At 41.7% G+C, this 20,177-nt stretch overlaps 1 protein-coding gene across 1 annotated transcript in view; it reads right to left on the bottom strand.

The window, feature by feature from the left end:
- The window catches only part of LOC145417880 (uncharacterized), a 142,038-nt gene extending 125,912 nt beyond the window's left edge, over nucleotides 1-16,126 (bottom strand). The window contains exons 1-2 of the mRNA XM_080286496.1: nucleotides 16,114-16,126; nucleotides 14,211-15,139 (exon numbers count right to left, since the gene is read on the bottom strand). Coding sequence (XP_080142622.1) covers nucleotides 14,211-14,465 — 255 coding nt within the window. The 5' untranslated portion in view covers nucleotides 14,466-15,139; nucleotides 16,114-16,126. The remainder of the gene's footprint in view (nucleotides 1-14,210; nucleotides 15,140-16,113) is intronic.
- Nucleotides 16,127-20,177: the final 4,051 nt, after the last annotated feature.

The raw sequence follows: 20,177 nt of genomic DNA, 5'->3' as shown, positions 1-20,177 counted from the left end.
CTACGCTAATCATCATCATCATCATTACCACCACCATCATTATCATCATCATTATCACCACCATCATCATCATCATCATTACCACCACCATCATTATCACCACCATCATTATCATCATCATCATTACCACCACCATCATTATCATCACCATCATCACCACCATTATCACCACCACTATCATCATTATTATTGTAGCCTCCATCAATATCACCACCACCACTAACATCATCTTCATTATCACCACTACTACCACCATTATCACCACCATTACCACCATCATTATCACCACCACTACCACCATCATCAGCACCACCATTACCACCATCATTATCACCACCACTATACCACCTTCTCCACTCTAACCTACTGACTGTCAACCTCATCTACCCAATCTTCGCATTCCATCTCTTTATCTTGTTCACTGTCTGCCTCTTCCTGTCACTCCATCTCCGCGCTGCCACAAATTTATTCTAGTTATTTTTCTTATCTTTACTATGAAGGACGCTAACTGCCCACATCCATTTACGCATTTTGCAAAGATTATATCCCTTACTTTCGTCTGTTCCCTTATCCACAATGCTCTTCTTTTTTTTTTCCTTCTCTCTTCACGCAACACAATCATAATCCTTCCCATTCCTCTAACAATACTCCAAGAATTATTGTTCCAAGGGTTTTTGTTAGATGCCAGACTTCTAAAGTATATGTAAGTGAGAGGACGCACTGTATATATATATGGTATGGAATAGATAGACAGCCAGACAGACAGACAGGTAGATAGATAGACAGACAGATAGATGCAGGGTTGTCCATAAATAACACTCCACTACCAATCCACCAGGTGATTTCTCGTGTTGTGGAGACGGCTTTCTTATCATGTATCTAACCAGCATCATTCACTTCCCACTCCCACTGTCACCCCCACGCCCACACCAGCACAATGAGCCGCCCACGCAACACAGAAGACACTACTACGTGAGTTCTAGTGCAGCGCTATTTATGGGACACCCTGAATAAATAGGTATCATTATTCAATATCTATAAATTCTGTCAAAACTCACTGAAAAAAATAAATAAAAAGGTGCGAGGTAACTAAGGGTGTTTAATAAAGACGTGGAAACAAATAAATAAACAGAGCATTACCACCACACACACACACACACACACACACACACACACACACACACACACACACATTGCAGAGTCAGGCAAGCATTAAAACTGTGGCCATCGTATGTTTTCCCAGAGACGGTGGTTGTGGTGGTAATGATGGTCGCTAGTGGTTGGAGGAGAAGTTGTGGTGGGGGTGGCAGCAGATTGTGGTAGGCTGGTGGTGGTGGTACTGGTGGAGGTGGTAGCACAATGTGTTAGGCCAATGGTGGTGGTATTGCTGGTAGTAGTGGTGATGGTGGTGACTGTAGGACTAGAAGTGAAGGGAGAGGTGATGAAGGGGATGATGACTGTATGACTAGTAGTAGTAGTAGTAGTAGTAGCAGTAGTAATAGTTGTGGTGGTGGTGGTGGTGGTGGTGGTGGTGGTGGTAGTGGTGGTGGTGGTGGTGATGGTTGGAGGACGAGAATCAGAAGTGGTAATGGTGATGGTCAAGGTGCTAAAGGTCCCGTAATGGTTGTGGTAGTTATGGTAGTTACAATGCCAGATATTATGGTAGTAGGGGTAGTTGTAATGGAGGTAGACAAGTGGTGGTGGTGGTGATGGGAGGCTGATGGTGGTGCTGAGGAAAGAGTGGTATCTTTCAATCATTACCTCCGTCTCTATCTATCTATCTATCTACCACGCAATTTATGTATGTATATATCTATATATCTACCTGTCTATATATTTATCTATCTAGTGGGTGGATGGGATGGCCTTCTGAGGCTGCTAGGGAAAAGCGTGGAATCTATCTATCTATCCATCTATCTACTGACGCTGCATCCTGTGAGGGGTGGCCTAAACACATGAACCACGAGGGAATTTCTGTCAATGCTAGGAATAGATGAGAGAGAGAGAGAGAGAGAGAGAGAGAGAGAGAGAGAGAGGTGGTGGAGGGGATACTACTTGCGATGAGGGGAGGAGAGAGGGGGGAGGAGGGGAAAAAGGAGGGAACCATATGGACTCTGCACCCCACTTTCCCTCCCCTCCCCCTCCCTCCTCCTCCTCCTCCCCTTCTCTCTCTCTTGACCTGTGTGTGTGTGTGTGTGTGTGTGTGTGTGTGTGTGTGTGTGTGTGTGTGTGTGTGTGTGTGTGTGTGTGTGTGTGTGTGTGTGTGTGTGTGACCAATAACAGGGCCTGATCCACCATAATTCTCTCTCTCTCTCTCTCTCTGTATCTTTCCATCACACACACACACACACACACACACACACACACACACACACACACACACACAACAAAAACTCATGCTCTCTCTGACCTTGGGCCCAAAATATAGAACACAGATATATATAAAATTTCAACCTGCGTTCACTGCCACAAAAAATAAATAAATAAATAAATAAATAATGGAAAGTGTTGGGAAATGAAACAAAATATAAAAATAAATTCGTAAATGAATGAATGAATAAATTAATGAATGAATGAAAATGATAAATAAATAAATAAATAAATAAAGGGAAAAAATACCGGTAGATAAAAACGGATGTGGCTGGTCATTTAATGTGAATTTGGGTGAAGTAAATGCATATATATAAAATTCAATCTTTAATTCTCTCTCTCTCTCTCTCTCTCTCTCTCTCTCTCTCTCTCTCTCTCTCTCTCTCAAAATACCTTCCCCCAAAACTGCCATCCCTCCACCTTGAATTCTGCGTCGTAACAATAGCCTAATACAAGATGATGAAGCCAGTTACGAAGAAGTGCTACAGAAATGACATCCAGCTCTAGCCCTGTCTTTTTCTACCACTGAGCCCTGGGAAAGGTCAATTTGGGTCAAGTCAAGGTGAAAGAACTAGTGAATAAAAAAAAAAAGGACACTAATAACAATGATATGTGGGTAAATAGGGTTATCAGTTATCATGAGGCTGGTTATCAGAGAGAGACAGACAGACAGACAGAGACAGACAAAGACAAACAGAGAGAGAGAGAGATTCTTTCACATTAAGTTGGCCCAGATTTTCGTCCTTTTGCAGCTTATTAATTTCATGTAGCACAGTGGCAGAAGACAGTACTACGGCTCTACACCTTTTCCATAGCACTTCTTCGTGACTAGCATCATATTCTAGTGTTAATCTACTGTTCCAACTCAGACTGACGATGCAGAGATGGCAATTTTAAGTCAGGTTTGAGTAAAAAGAGTATAGAACTTTTGTAGCCGACTGTACTTTCCTCCCTCCTACGACCTCCAGTAACATAAGGCTTCGTATTCTCCCTAACGCCTCTTCCTTAGCGATTTATTTTTGGATACAACTGGTTGATATCGTTTTGTATGTTATCCATGTAGAGTATGGTGATGTTGGAATGATTTGAGTTACACAGACGAGGGCAGGAGGGAGTACTAAGCAAAATAAATCGCTTAAGATGAGGTGTTAGGGAGCTTCCTTAAATTACAAGAATACCGGCCAAGGTCTAAGAGTCCAGAGAGAAAACGAACTTCTATTTCTTACCGTTTTCTTCGATTTTTCTTAAGACTGGGTTCTGTTTCCGGGAAGTATGTTTCTTTTTTTTCTTTTCATGTTTTTATTTTTACGTAGACTGACAGATGGAAGCAACATTTTGAGGATATATATTAACCCCTTCATGGTCGAGGCAACTCTGTGTTTTATCCCCGCACAGGCAAGACGATTTCTATGACGCGGGGGTTCCCTACTTTATTAACTTTTGAAAATTCCCAGTTCTGTCCTATATATACTGAGGACACTGGGCTCCAAAGGGCTTTATATATATACCGGTATATAAAGACTGATAAATAGAGACAGAATGGTAAACCTACGCACAGCTACATACATAGGCTAGGCTAAGTTGACAAAGAGAGACTGATGAGGCGATAAACAGATAGACAGGCAGATGAGACGATAGAGAAACAGCAGACAGAGACAGATGAAGACCGAAATACAACAGATAAGCAGCAGAGACGATAATTAAACAGAGATAAATGTGATGATAAAGGTTAGGCTAAATGAAACGCCAGACAGACTGATGACAGGTGACAGACTGACAGACAGACAGACAGACGAACGACGATAGATAATGATAGACAGATACTAAATATACATATACCTGAACAGGTGAATATCCTTGGCCTTCACTCATGCTCATGCTTCCTTCCTCACGGCCTCATTCTTGTTCTCTATCTCTTTCATTCATTCTTCCTCTTCCTTCCCTTTATTCTTTCCACCTTTCCTTCCTTCCCTGCTTAATTTAGTTCTTCCATACTTCCCTCCTCCTCAACACTCTTTCCTGTTCACTCTTTGTTCATTCTCCTTTCCTTCCTTCTTCATCTTTTCTTCTCTTCCTTTCTTCATTCTTCTGTTTTCTCTTCATTTCATCCTTTCCTCCTTATTCATTCCTTCTCCTTCCCATCTTTCACCCTTCATTCATTCATTCACCACTCTGTTTCCTGTAAAATGTCCACGCCAGTTTTTCTATACGGCGTGGTGTTCTTTCTGACTTTTTCCTGCCGGCTTCGGCTGGAGGGTTTGGAGGGCGGGGGAGAGCCTTCTTCTTTGCTATCCTTATCTCATTCTAGTAGTTCAGTTACCCTTCTAGGAGCTGCCTAGCATGGGCCAACCGGCCTACTGCAGTTATCCTCTCTTCTTATGTTCTTCATACTTACCTCTTTCATCCTTTCCTTCTTTCACCTCCATCCCTTATTGTCTTCCACATTCTCAATTTCTCCCTTCCTCACCCATTCCTTTCTTTCTTCCAGTCCTCATGCCTTCTACCTCTTCTTTTTCTTTTCCTTTTTTCCTCGCGTTTCACACTCATGAACCCACCCACTCTTTCTCTTCTTTCCCTCCTTCCTTTTTCTTTCTTCTCTACACTTACTTTCATCTTCATTTGTTTCTGTCCCGTCTTTCATACATTTATTCACCCATGGCCTCAGTCACATTCTCTCTCTCTCTCCCCTCCTTTCTCGTGTCTTTATCCTCTTCCTTTTTCTCTTCCACGTAATTTTTTTCATTCTTACTCTGCTTCTTCTAATTTTCTTAATTCATCTTATCTTCTTTCGTTCATTCTTCTCTTTCCTCATTCTTTCCTTCAACTATATATCCCTTCTTACTCTCTTCCTTCCTCCCTTCCTCCCCTTCCTTCCTGCACCATCATCATCATCATCATCATCATTATTATTATTATTATTATTATTATTATTATTACCGGTATTATTACTGTTATTATTGTTATTATTATCATCACCATCATTACCGGAACTGCTTATTTCCTCCTCCTCCTCCTCTTCCTCCTCCAATCTGAATAAGGTACTCAGCAATGAATAAGAATGAAGGATCGAAGGAGTAAGAACCACTTCATCCTCTTATCTTTTCTCTACTTTCCTCTTTCCTTCCTTCCTCCTCTCCTCTCTCTTCTACCTTCTCTTTACCTTCCTTGTTCTCTTTTCCGTTCCTTTCCTCTTCTTTCCCCTCCCCTTCTCCCTTAATCTTTCTCAGTTTCCTTCCCATCTTCCTCTCAATTTTCGTCTCCTCCCTTACCCCCTCTTTCTCTCTCTCTCTCTCTCTCTCTCTCTCCATCCCCTTTATTCGTCGTCTCAGTATCTCTCATCTCCAATACTGTACCTATACTCTCTCTCTCTCTCTCTCTCTCTCTCTCTCTCTCTCTCTCTCTCTCTCTCTCTCTCTCATTCCAACACGTGGGAGCCTTCAAGCTTCCCCAGATTAAGCTCATATATTGATTCTCAGCCACCCCCGCTCTCCCTCTCTCTCTCCCTCTCTCTCTCTCCTGGTACTACCTCCGCTAACTCCCTCTCTCTTTTTGCTCACTTCCCTTTAAGATTATCTCAGTCTCCCACTCTCGCTTTCCTCTTTAACCTACCATTGCGTCTCTCTCTCTCTCTCTCTCTCTCTCTCTCTCTCTCTCTCTCTCTCTCTCTCTCTCTCTCTCTCTCCTGATTCCTTTCAATCCCTCTCCTTTAACCATTTCTAGCCTTAATTTCTAATCTCTCTCTCTCTCTCTCTCTCTCTCGTCCTCAACTAGCCCAGACGTTGTCAGCTCTGTTCCCTACAACCCCAGTGCTCTCTCTCTCTCTCTCTCTCTCTCTCTCTCTCTCTCTCTCTCTCTCACACACACACACACACACACACACACACACACACACACACACACACACACACACACACACACCTTTCAAGCACAATGACGTTGAGGCAATTGTTTGAGCTCAAGCACTCACACACACACGTACACATGCACACGCACTCATGCAACCACACGCACAGGAATACCAGCACGCTCACACACACACACACACACACACACACATAAAATCTCTCTCTCTCGCTCTCTCTCTCTCTCTCTCTAACTCAGCACACCTTCCCCAACATCCAATTCCTTTGTCAACCACCACTGACAATACCCCCCGCTCGTAATTAGCCTTCGATAACCCCTTAATTGCCTATATCCCGCCAATTAGGCCCCAGACGCCGTAATAATGAGGGGTAAAAGAATTGTGGTAGTCTCTTATAGCACTATTATTTCCCTGTATATAATGGCGGGGACTCCTTAAAAACAATAGGCTTGGTATATGCTTGAGGGTGTTGTAATTGTGATTTCTTGAGTCTACATTCTCCTTTTCCCTCTAAGTCTGTATGTCTATCTGTCTATCTATCTATCTACCAGGTATCTATTTATCAATTTTAAGCCATCCTGCACACACAGGCTAAAGAGACACAGATAGATAGATAGGACAGAAAAAGCTACAGATGGATACTGACTGACTGACTTATCTACTGCAAGTCTCTCCCTCAACTCTCTCTCTCTCTGCAGTTAATTTCATGTCCCTGACTGGTGGAAAGAGACATTGTTACAGCTATACGTCCTCTCCATAGCACTTCCTCGCGACTAGAATCCTGATCTTGTGCTAATCTTACAACTCAGCATTTAAAAAGGAAAGTTGGCATTTTTTGACAAAGTTAGCGCAAAAAGGATATAGAAACAACATACGTAACATAGGCACGTCCTAATCTTGTATTAAACTATTGATAAACTCTGTATTCAAGAAGGCGAGACGGCAATTTTAGGCCAAGTTAAATTAAAAAGGTATACCCTAATAAGAAGAGTAACAAAAACACGTAAGAGGAACAGAAGAGGGGTGACAATTTTAGACCAAGTTAGAGTAGAAAGAGTATAGCCTAGTACGAACAAACGTAACAAAACACACCAGCGGCATGCAAAGAGGGATGACAATTTTAGCCCAAGTTGGAGTAAAAAGAGCATAGAAAGAACGTGAATAACAAAAACAAATCGATGGTGCGGTATTACAACAACGGCACAAGACAAGCGATACGGGATATATATACATATAGGTTAGTCCCTGAACTACGCCTGTTTCCGCACTCCAGTGGTTAAAAATACAAGCACTTCCTGTACAGATTAAAGATAGTAACCACAAAGGCCACACATGCATTATCTGATGTGTGTCTGTTTCATTGCCAGAAAAAAATTTACATGGAAATGAAGGGGGAATATCATTAAGTTAGGTGAGCTTCAAAAATATCTGATAGTCTATATGGTTTTTGCTTACGGTGGAAAATACGGTACGCGATGATTAACTCTCTCTCTCTCTCTCTCTCTCTCTCTCTCTCTCTCTCTCTCTCTCAAAAATAAGTATTAGAGAAAAATTAACGTTTAAGTTGGATTTCTTTCTGTAGGCTAGACAAGAAAAGGAAAGTACAATTTTTCCATATTTCTCCTTCTTCCTGCTAAACCAAACTTATTTTTTCTTTTTTCATGTGATCAATGTTTCTTTCTATCGTAGCCATCTAGCCTATTCCCAGACGCCTTAATTCCGGAAGGGGTGGCCAGGAACAAATCGCCTCCATGTCACCTTCTCCTTCGCTGTCTGGCACCCTTCCCTCTTATACCTTTCCACCCCATCCCTCCATCTCATCCTCGGTCTCCCTTCCCCCCTCCACCTTACTCACACACACTCTCCAAGTCAGTCTCTCATTCATCACTGCCTCCACATCATCAGACGATTTTCATCAGCTTGGGGGAAATTTCTTGGGGCAATCAGGTTAATGAGAGTATAATTAAGTGCTACATTTTCAAATCAGCAGAGGCAGGTGCTGATGCTAAAACAACAGCAGCAACAACTACTACTACTGCAGCTACTAAAACTACAACCACCACCACCACCACCACTAATAATAATAATATAATAATAATAATAATAATAGTAATAATAATAATAGTAATAATAACAAAAATAATAATACCACCACCACCACCACCACAACTACTACCGGTACTAACTTCTACAACCACTGCCAGTTAGCATAATGTGTATGAGGCCTTACAACACAGCCAACGGTTAATTAGCAAATATATGAACAAATCTCCAAGTAATTACGAAGACGTTTCTATTCGTACATCAATTAACTATCAACAATAAATAAATCTTACATCACTAGTTTACAAGTTATGAAAGGCATTAGATACAACCATTTACCTAGTTCACTATACGCGCCAAATTTTAAATCACGGTACCGGGTACTGATTCTATTTGTATATCTCTTAGCTATCAACAGTAAGTCTCACGTCACTATGCTCCTTTTATTCTAACTTGGCCTAAAACAGCCATCTATCCAACGTGAAAACTGAGCTGACATTGGATTAACACTTGAATATAGTGCCATAAAAAAAAAAAAGGACGTGCAATGGATATGCAGCCGTAGTACTGTCCTATTCTGCTCCTGACGAACGTGAAATATTCTGCAAAATGAAAATCTGGGCCAAGTTAAGAGTAAAAGCGGTACAGATTATGATTTATAAATGATATCTAAGTTACGAATGACATCTAGATACCGGTACGAATTTTGAGTTCATTATTAACGATGACATTAGTAAACTCGCTAGAATTTGAGTGCATAGAGTACGGTATAGAAATAGAGGTGGTTTACTGAAAATACCAGGACTGAACCTTTCCCTGCGGCTGGTTCAGTTGAGCAGCCTAGCGTGTATTACTCAGGCAACATATATAAAAAGGTTTTATTCAACAGAGAGAAATTCTAACACTCAAAAGCTTCTGCAACTGTCTCGTGTGTGTGTGTGTGTGTGTGTGTGTGTGTGTGTGTGTGTGTGTGTGTGTGTGTGTCTCGAAATCCATGCAGTCAACGAGAAAAAGGTCGTGAAACTGCACTATTTACCTGTATACGTGTTAACCTACCCCTCCCCCCACAGAGAGAGAGAGAGAGAGAGAGAGGCATGCAGTACAGTCGCGAATCACAGTTCCTCACTCTTGGCCTCCTAACATTCATTACCGGTACCGTAGCTTACCCTCTCAGGTCTCAGACGTATTTTGCATAACATTACTCTTACCACCTGCACACAATTTCGTTAACTTTACCATTCGTTACAAAATACGAATTGCGATCCTACACCAAACTTAGGTTAGCTACTGAACAGGCCTATCCCGGAATGTTTTTTTACAACACAGAATAAGTTGCATAAATACAGATAAAGTAGTGATACATATTTACCCATTAATTAATCATATTCCCTCCCGTCTTACAAACCCGGAAAGATTTATGACCCGTCTGTATATATGGCACGACCACTTCAGTCCGAGTGTCTTTAATTAATCACAACTTGCGTCACACTACCAGGTATTAAAATAAGACTGAGACCGTAATCGTAGTAAAAACGCTCCAGGTCTGTCCACGGCTTAAAAAAAAAAAAAATCGTTTGGGGATACCAGTAAAAAAAAAAAAAAAAAAGGGAAAGAAAAAATGACGCAAAAGGGTTAAATCAGAACACATTTCCCAGAACCATACAGAGAGAGAGAGAGAGAGAGAGAGAGACGTGCGCCTACCTTACCTTGTGTTCAACCTTCTAAGATACTAAGAACGAAAACCAACAACAAAAAGTAAACTTAAAGGAAATATTGTGAAACTGAGAGAGAGAGAGAGAGAGAGAGAGAGAGAGAGAGAGCGACCACCCACAATGCCGGGAATAAAAATCTCAGAAATCAAGTCACGACCAAAACATTACACTTGGGAGAATTGGGGGAACCGAAAAAAAACGGGGGTTACAAATTTACCGTTTTCCTTCCAATTCGGCATTGTAAATTCGACAACCCCCCACCATTACGGCCTCCACAGATCATGACATAAAAATAAAACGAATAAGAGAAAGCCAGGGAGCCGAGAGATGTGGTGAGCGGAGCCGAAACCGAGACTGTTATGGTTCTCGCGCGGGAAAACTCCACCTGGATGACACCTTTGCTGCTACGTAATTAAATGTTGACGCACCGCCTGCGAGAGAGAGAGAGAGAGAGAGAGAGAGAGAGTGGAAGTCTGAACGAAGCAAAATTAATGTGTGATACAATTAAGTAGAATATGTCCACAGTAATCTCTCTCTCTCTCTCTCTCTCTCTCTCTCTCTCTCAGATGAGCGGCGACATGGGAGCCAGTCATTTTTTCTCCCGAGCGTAGCGAAAAACTTACTGAGAGTTACAGTAACTTTTATCTCCTTCTCTATTTAAAACTCTTCTTTAACTACTAATATTTCTACTGTACATTAATACTTGTAACGATACGGAAGAGTATTATTTATTTTCATTATTATTATTATTATTATTTCCCTATGTGTCAACCTGTGGGAGTGTTAGTGCTCCTCCCCGCAAAACAACTAAATGACATGGCCATCCCCTACGGAACTATGGCGTCTGGCTATAAATAGATGTATACATTATTTTCAGTGTAATCCACTTTTGATGATACTAACCAACGGTATATACATGTAAGGTACTCTATCGCATAATTAGTCATCATCATCATCATCATTTTCAGTCATCACTAATACCATTCGTTAATCTCAATCGCATTTAAGGTTTCGTAGTCACTATCACTGTACCTATTATGACCCTCTCTTATAGTTATCAGACACTAATTTATCTACTGTCTCCATCAGCATCATCTCTACAATCAAGTTACCTAATACTACTGTCTACATTATCAATCATCCTTATCATCACCAATCTGGCACCATATCGCCATTCCCGAGCAGACTGTTTACATCGTTATCTTCACATATATTATCAGTCATCTTAGGCCTATTCATCAGCATCAGGTAGTCTCTCTCTCTCTCTCTCTCTAACCTTTATTCTTTCACGAAGTTCCTCTGAAACGTAACTTTTATTTTTGCTTTTGGTTCTTGCTGAAGTTTCTCTCAAGGCCGAACACACGATACGTGCCTCGTCGTATTTGCTCTCTCTCTCTCTCTCTCTCTCTCTCTCTCTCTCTCTCTCTCTCTCTCTCTCTCTCTCTCTCTCTCTCTCTCTCGTGTATGTGTGAGTGTGTCTATATTTTCTGTTAGACTCAATCCATCCTCTCTCTCTCTTTCTCTGGGAAACTCCTGGGCAATGTCCCGGATTCGACCATGAAGAAAAAACATATTTACCTCCAATCCTTGCCACGCATCCCAAACACTCCTATCTATCTATTTGTCTGTCTACCTATCTGCGTAATCTGTCTGTCTATCTGCGTAATCTATCTGTCTACCTATTCACCTACCTACCTGTCTGTCTGCCTACGTCATTATTAGGCCTCTCAAACACATACCTGTCCTCCTCACAAACCTTTTACAGTCTGTCTATCTTTCTATCTATCATTATGTGCCATATGTAACATTCTTTCTCGTAACTACGCATTCCTATTGGCCTTAAAATCTATTACCGTACATTGTATCTATCTCTTTACCTATTTATCTAGCCTATACATCTTCATCTGCGCCACATGAAGAAGTCATTCTCCTAACTATTCATTTCTATCGGCCTTACAAACCTATTACATTCTATCTATCTATCTACCTATCTATCTATCTACCTACCTACCTATCTACCTAACTACCTATCTAGGCTATCTACATTTAGCCTATGGTACACCTAACCCTTCCAGATCTAAGTCACTCCCACAATGAATAAAAAAATAATAATATATGATAATGATGATAATATAATAATAATAATAATAATAATAATAATAATACCGGTAATAATAATAATAATAATAATAATAATAAAGGGATTAAGTTTATCCTAATCCAACGTTAATCCTTCATCTTAACCCACCCTCCAGCATCTTCAACCCCTTCACTCCGACGATGTATATTGTATCCTATTATTTGCTACCATCAGAATTTTATTCAGCATAGGAGAGACTTTACTAAATGGAGGGGTTAGTTACAGCCTTCATGACCTATTTACCAGCTAATAAAGATCTAAATTCAATAAAAAATCGTCTGGGGCAAATAATAAAGTATAAAGAGTAATAAAAGTCATTAAAGCAGCTAACCTTATCTTGCTTCAACTGGTATTTTATTCCAGGTCTCTCTCTCTCTCTCTCTCTCTCTCTCTCTCTCTCTCTCTCTCTCTCTCTCTCACACACACACACACACACACACACACACACACACAATAAGCTTGTTACATCCTGACAACTTTTAACGAACGTTTCACTTAACACCATCATTACCAGAGTGAAGAAAGAGGAGGACCCGGTAAAAATAATAACAATGCTGCTGCTGCTGCTACTACTACTACTACTACTACTACTAGCTAATAATAATAATAACAATAATACCCTTCGAGGCCGTATTTGTTTTATTTTTACAACAATTTTATTCAGCTCAGGACAGACCTCCAGTAGTAAAAACATTAATTATTTATCTACCGTGTTTAGATTCCTTATTTACCATTAACTCTTGATGTTGTCGCTCAAGGTCAAGCAGGGAGGATACATGAGTAGAAAGAGGTACAGTGATGCAAAAAGTAATCCCGGTTCGAAAGGCCTCTCTAAAGCGTACTGGAAGGGGGGCACAAAAGTAGGAAAGCTTATTTACAACTACCAAAAGTGTCCCTAGTGAAGGATAACAATTAATTCAGGGTTTTGATTTTTTTTCCACCGAGTGAAGTTTACTGGGTTACACCTACATATACCTATCAATCAAGTCTTGGAAAGCATTTACGGCATAACTTACAATAATGAAGAGTCATATATAAGGTAACTTTCGAAAGCAATTAGGATATAATTACTTTTTAATATCATTCAATTTTTCGTGAGCATTTAGGGCACAGTCATATTCTCTCTCTCTCTCTCTCTCTCTCTCTCTCTCTCTCTCCCTCCCTCCCTCTCTCTCTCTCTCTCTCTCTCTCTCTCTCACTCCCTCTCTCTCTCTCTCTCTCTCTCTCTCTCTCTCTCTCTCTCTCTCTCTCAATTAGGCTAGATCCATACTGAGCTTATATAGAGTTTGACAAAATGACTTAAAATTAACTGACTGAGTCCAGCAACGTCTTTAACACGATTTTATTCAGTTTAATATACTTTTGGACTGAAGGGGTTAGAATTACATCCTTAGAGAGTTAGAGGGATATTTTTTTCATACTGGCATAAAATCGTTTGGTGACAGCAAGAACACTCCCCCTATGAATGCCAACCGGATACTGATTTCCGTTCTGAGTACCATTTTTTTTCTTTACTTTTCCTTACCCAGAAAAGTCTAGGTTCAGTTTTTTCTTAGTATCAGGTTAGGTTAGTTTGTTATTTAGGTTAATCTGTTGGTGAGGTGAGGTTGGGACAGGATAAGTTAGGCTGAAGTTAGAAGTTAGGATAATAATTAAAGAATGATCATCCTAGGGAAAAATATACTTAATGGAAATCTGTCACCAAAATAAGACACCTGTAATTAACCTTTCAATCTCGTATTTTTTTAAATCTTGTTACTATTAGATGGTTTAGTTCGGTTTAGGAAACAGCTTCTGAACTAGAGGGGTCAGATAGTCTTCGTTGGCCTCTCCACTACTAGAAGTCTGTCCTGAATAAAATAATGGGAATGGTAATTTAAAAAAAAAAAAAGTGATCCAATTGGAATGTTAAATTTCTACTAAACTTAAAGATCTCCGAGAAAAAAACAATTAAAACAGAAAAACTAAATGACTGGAATAAAGTTGCTAAATTTCTACTTGTCCTTAAAGATCTCCGAAAAAAAAAAATAATAAAATGGAGAAAAATTGATGATCGGACTGAAGGGTTGACATGTCTACTGACCTTAAAGACCTCAGAGAAGAAGCCTGCCCCGATGCGCTCCATATTAAAGTCATCGATGCGGTAGAGACGGGCGAGGGCGGAGTGGAGGGCCTGGTACGATGTAGACCTGGCCAGCCCCCGCCCTTGCCCCTCAGTCCGTGCATCCTGGGGGTCCCGGGGCTCCCGCAGGGCCAGGGGAACCCTCGAGTTGGCCCCGATGCACCAGGACACGGGGCGGCTTGATCCCCGGGGTGGTGGACTCTCGCCCTTTTTCATTGTTTACAACTGGCGCGGCGGCAGGAGTGGCAACATGGCCGCCCGACGGACACATGGGCGACACTACCTGCCTCTACATGCGACCTCCAGTTCACCTATAGATTGCACCGTACCGCTGTAGGCACCTCAACTGGCACTATACCGTTGTTCTACGTTCGTTCTCTGTGTGGCTCCTTGCTTATGAGGTTTCTAAAATGTCTCTAGGCTTAGACACTTAGATTGTTAGATTTCCTTTCTTCTTGGACTCCTCTGCTCTAGATTACATCTCTTCTAGGCCACCTCCTTCATTCTAAAACACTTAATACTCTTATATCCTTAGGTCCTTTTATTCTAGGGCCTTTTGTGAGGTTCCTTTCTCCCAGGATGTCTCCAGGATAGGGCACTTTGATTCTAGATTTTCTCTTCTAGAACAACTCTCTTCTACGGCACCTCTTAGACGGTTCTACTCTAGGATAACTGTACCCTAGAACAACTAATACCGCAGGACAATGTTTATCTACTATTAATTCCTTCCGCAGCACCTCTATCACTTTCCTCTCTCCCTCTGCCTTGATATCTCCCTTCGTCGTTATCACCACTTCGGTACTTTCGTTGTCAAATTATAGTCTCTCGATGTCACATACAAACTTTATTTTTTTTTTTACTGTTCTTTCACTCCTATAATTTGTCTATACCTGTAAATTTTCTAGTAAGAATATACTTTTGATGACAGTTCCCGCCACCTTCAACTGACATCACTTTGACACCTATAGTTGTGATACTGATCTTTCACGAAGTCACTCAGCAGGCTATCCAGTTGATGTCATACTCTGTCCTACACACGATGTCACTTTCTACAAGACTGACATCTTAGTACCTCTCCCAGTAATGGTCACTTCCCTTCCTAGGGCTATTTCGATGTCACTTCTTCGTAATTCTTTGGATGTCACCTTCTTGAGTAACTATTTACACCGTGTCATCCACTGAGGCACTACCAGATCACTTTCTTATGCAGTGTGTGATCTTGTGCATCACCTTAGCACACGCACACATACAATAACAATACGCTTCACTCACACACTCAGTTTCCCTGCTTGAGTATGGACGGAGTGAGTTGTTTTGCGTTAAGTTCTACCACCACCCCTGCACTCAAAATATCCCCACTGCACTCAAATCACGAGCTTGTGTGTTGTGTGCTGGTGAGAGGAGAAGCACCACGGAACTGCCTTGCCTGCCTCACTTCACACACACTCACACACACACCTCCCAACTCGACACTCAAAATAACCTGCCTGCCTGCCTCCCCTTCGTCCAGGCTGCTGCTCCTTCCCCTATTCCTGGCTTCACCTCGCCTCTAGCTGCCTGCACTGGTCACGTATGCCAAGTCGCTGCTGTAAGAGGTCTAAAAAAAGCACCTGACCTTCGTTTTCACGGGAATAAAAGTGGCAGCGAACGGGAGGTAATATTCTTGTCATTCGCGCATCTTGGAAAGCAGGAGAAATCGGCCTGCCAGAAAATTCCCAATATTCTGGCTGATGCTGCGTTACCTCCGTCTCCGTGGCTCACAGATCACTCCTGAATCACTCCACTACAGCCAGGATCACAATACACCACCATCGATTGCTCGGTATCACATATAATTAACGTTTTCCAAGCGCGTAAGGCTCACACATGCTCACGACTGCCATGTTTGTTTATAACTGGAGCAGCTGAGCAGAGAGCGGCGGCTGGCTGAATGAGCGGTCACGTGACTGGCGAGAGGGATGGAGGAAGGAAGGGCGGGAGGGAGGAAGGGGGAATTGCGGGAAGGTACAGGGAGGGGGTGAAGGAGGAGAGGAGAGAGAGAGCCAGGGGAAGGAAGAGCGGGGGAGGTATAGTTCCCACAGTTTGCAACATAACTCATCTATCCAGTTGCGTATCTACTTATTCAGCCATTTTCCCATAATGAAACTTTTATTTCTATGGCTTAAAGCTCCCTGCGAGATATTTAAAACCAAGCTAGCCTTTTAAACTCCAGAAAACAGTGCCAGTTATTGAGCTTTTTTATTCAGCAAGCGCGAAACTTGCCAAAATGAACAGTTACTTTTGAGGTAACGTTCACTACATTTAATTCTACAGTAAGACCTACGATACATTTTTCATTTTGACAATTTTCGACGATGTATGCGGCAACTGAAAATGTCTGTGGTCTAGTTAGGAGGGCTTTCATTTAGATTACAAGCGAAATTGCCAGTGTTTACATGTGGGATGCCAGTTCGTCATTATGCTGACTGCATCCACGGGTATCACAGAAGAACTTCAGATCAATAAAGATCATATCGTTTACAACACACGATAGGTTAATAACTGTATTGAGACAAGAGTGTGAACCAGTAGTGAAAGTGGAGCAAATACTAGAGTTTAACTGACGCAACTAGGCTACAAAATACCAGAGTGAGCCAGCACTGGGAAATTTCACCTCTGCAAATATCTCGAACCGCGATGATTTCCCGTGATATTTTCCAAGCACTCTCAATGTGTACTGTTTCACCTCAAGAGAATATTTGCCAGCTCAAACGAGCCATTGGATAAGCCCACAAATTTCGCCTAAATAATTTGTAGATCGAGATAAATTGAAATCGACTTGAATTGCTTCGGTTCGTGAGGAAGGCGTCTGGAAGTTTCCTTGGGCTCGAAAAATTATCTCGGACATAAATTTGAACTGTGAATAATCTACTTAAACTCTTAGTTATAAGTCGACCTGGATATCTTCGGTTCGGGAAGGAAAACCAAGAAATTTTCCAGAATAGCCAACACATTTTTTTTTTTCTCATATGCACATAATGCTCAAAATTAATGTGAATTCGTAGGTAAATTGCACTGAAATTTGCATGGTTATTCATCTTATGTAGCACACACACACACACACACACACACACACACCGATGAATGCACAGCCATAAACAAATAAGCACTGTACCCTTCCATTTCTCTCTTTCCTCCCCAGACGATAAAGAGCATCCTTTTTCACTTGCTGTTTTGCTGGGTGCCTCATACCGCTGCCACAAAAAATTTAACTCATGTAACATTTTCCACTCTCACAACTGATGGAGAAGTGAAGGCGAACTTTTGCTTCTGACTGTGTTTAGCAAGAGGAAACGCCTGTCGTCTCAAAGGAAGGTAGGAGAATGTTATCTCTCTAGCCCCTTAATATCCCACTCAATTTACCTTCTCCATCTTGACTGCTAAGCTATAACAACTGATTAACATTGAGAATAGGGTGCTCGTCACGAAGAAGTGCTATGAAGAGGATTTTGAGCCGTAGCATCGTCTCTTTTTCGCCACGGAGCTACTTGAAATTAGCTACGAAAGAACGAAAATCTTGGACAGGTTAAGGTAACAGAACTATAGCGTATCTTACAGAGACTGCATCTTTTTCGATCATACTTCTCCAACACAATCCACCAATCCATCCTTGGTTGAAGGACTATATGAATCACGGTTCAGTAGTCTTCAACAGTATTAAAATATCAAATGTAACTTAATTGGCTGAGAGAGAGAGAGAGAGAGAGAGAGAGAGAGAGAGAGAGAGAGAGAGAGAGAGGTAAAATATTTGTTGCATTGGAAAGTGATATACTCGTAGGCAACATATGAAAAAAAAATATATATATCTGAGTTTGTATGTAAATTAACCTACTGTTGCTGCTTTTGTTTTTGTTGCCCTTGGACCATCTGAGTGCGACCCGGTAGACTGCAGACTGGTTCTCTTTCTCTTGCAGTCCACTATTTTTTTTTTTTTTTCTTAAGGGTATAGGAAGCTAAGGGATGTTTCTATAACCAAACAACAGAGCCGTCCGGATATATCGGTGCCACAAACGCGTCCCTCTCCACCACCAGATCTCATGCCTCTCCACCACCAGATCTCATGCCTCTCCACCACCAGATCTCGTCCCTCCACCACCAGATCTCATGCCTCTCCACCACCAGATCTCGTCCCTCCACCACCAGATCTCATGCCTCTCCACCACCAGATCGCGTCCCTCTCTACCACCAGATTAACCACTTAATAATTGTGTTGCGGCGAGTTTATTCGAATATGTCGATGGACACCGCCGTCTCCTAAAAGGTTAAATAAATCTTGTTCAGTCTGACAATGAAAAACAATGAAAACACGTCTTTTCCCAAATCAAGATGTACTGTATATGAAGAAATTGTCACGACTAAACCCTGAGCATCCTCAAGAGAGTTGCCAAACAGCTAATCCGTGGGCAGGGTACCCGACTTAACCTCATGGGTCAGGTTAACCCTCGTGGGGATAATGAGGTTTCTCACTTGACCTGGTGTTTCCGGCTAACCGCAAACTATTTTGGTGTATATCACGGCATAGAAAGCAACTCAAAATGTCTATGAATTCAAGAGGAAAATGCCTTGAAATATCTTAAAATACCTTAGAAAGTTTACTCAGACTTGCCACTTAAAAACTTCTTATATTCGGTTCTCCTTCTGTGCACCATTTTCGCGCCTTTCTTTCGTCCAGGAAAATGTGGGTCAGGTTAGGTTTGTTTTCTTAGTATCGGGTTAGATTAGTTTGTTAGGCATTTAGATTGATCTGTTAGATTAGGTTAGGTTAGGTTTGTCTAGGTTAGGTTAGGTTAGACTGGGTTAGGCTCGGTTAAGTTAGAGAGAGAGGAAAAAAAGTGGAAAACTGATAATTCCGGGAGAATGAAACTCGGCGCGTAGTTTTAGTTTCCAAAGTTGACCATTCTTCCATCTCTCTCTCTCTCTCTCTCTCTCTCTCTCTCTCTCTCTCTTACGCCTAGATGCCTAACAAACTAACAACCTAATCCCCCCAAAAAAACAATCTAACTTAACCTACACTTTCCTGGATAAGCGCGGAAATTAGAATATGTTTGACGTCCTTTTTAGTTCATTCTTGGCTGGTAAAAGTCAATTATGATCACCTTAAGAGAGACGTCTATACCTCATCTTAAGGTCGTACGCAAACTCTTACGATCAATTCCGTGTCGTAACTCTAAAGGGGGATACACAAAGACAGGGAGAGAGAGAGAGAGAGAGAGAGAGAGAGAGAGAGAGAGAGGGAGGAAGGGGGGGGGTTCCTGCAGCCTGCGTTGTCTTTATTTCCTTCATGTTTTCGCGCGATTGGTAATGTCAGCACCATATCAGCATTATAGTTCTCTCGGAGGCTTCCAGCATTTTTTTTTTTTTTTAGATTCTTTATTAATTCTACAAACCAGGATGTTACCATTTTTGACAATTCGCTCTATAAACTTCCACGAGATTCAGCCTGTGTGTGTGTAATTCACCGGGTCGGTCAGGATCACTTGATGGTCGTGATCGTCAGCTTTTACCCTCCCGGAAGGGAGCTGAGAGCTCATATAGTCCGATCTAAGAGCAAGGCTGTGACCTTCACACACGCACACACCCATCCCCTTGCTCAGGGGGGACAGTAACCACCCACTTCGTCAGTGAAACTTTTCGCATCCTGAGCGGGGCGCGAACTCCCGTCTGCCAGAAGGCAAGCGAGAACGCTACCACTGAGCCAGTGTGTGTGTGTGTGTGTGTGTGTGTGTGTGTGTGTGTGTGTGTGTGTGTGTGTGTGTGTGTACTTCCTCCTAGGCTAATTATGATGGATTTGTGTGAAACTTTCCAGATAAGTTCGTCTGGTTACCCCGAAGGTCGTCCATGGGTACAATTTCCCAACCATGATTTTTAGGGGGTCAGTCCCCTCACCAA

Source organism: Coenobita brevimanus, chromosome 111, assembly GCF_032717465.1.
Source record: "Coenobita brevimanus isolate Jiangsu-jjx chromosome 111, ASM3271746v2, whole genome shotgun sequence".
Lineage (NCBI taxonomy): Eukaryota > Metazoa > Arthropoda > Malacostraca > Decapoda > Coenobitidae > Coenobita > Coenobita brevimanus.
Note: the sequence above shows the minus strand (reverse complement) of the source record. Positions and strands in the feature narration are given on the sequence as shown.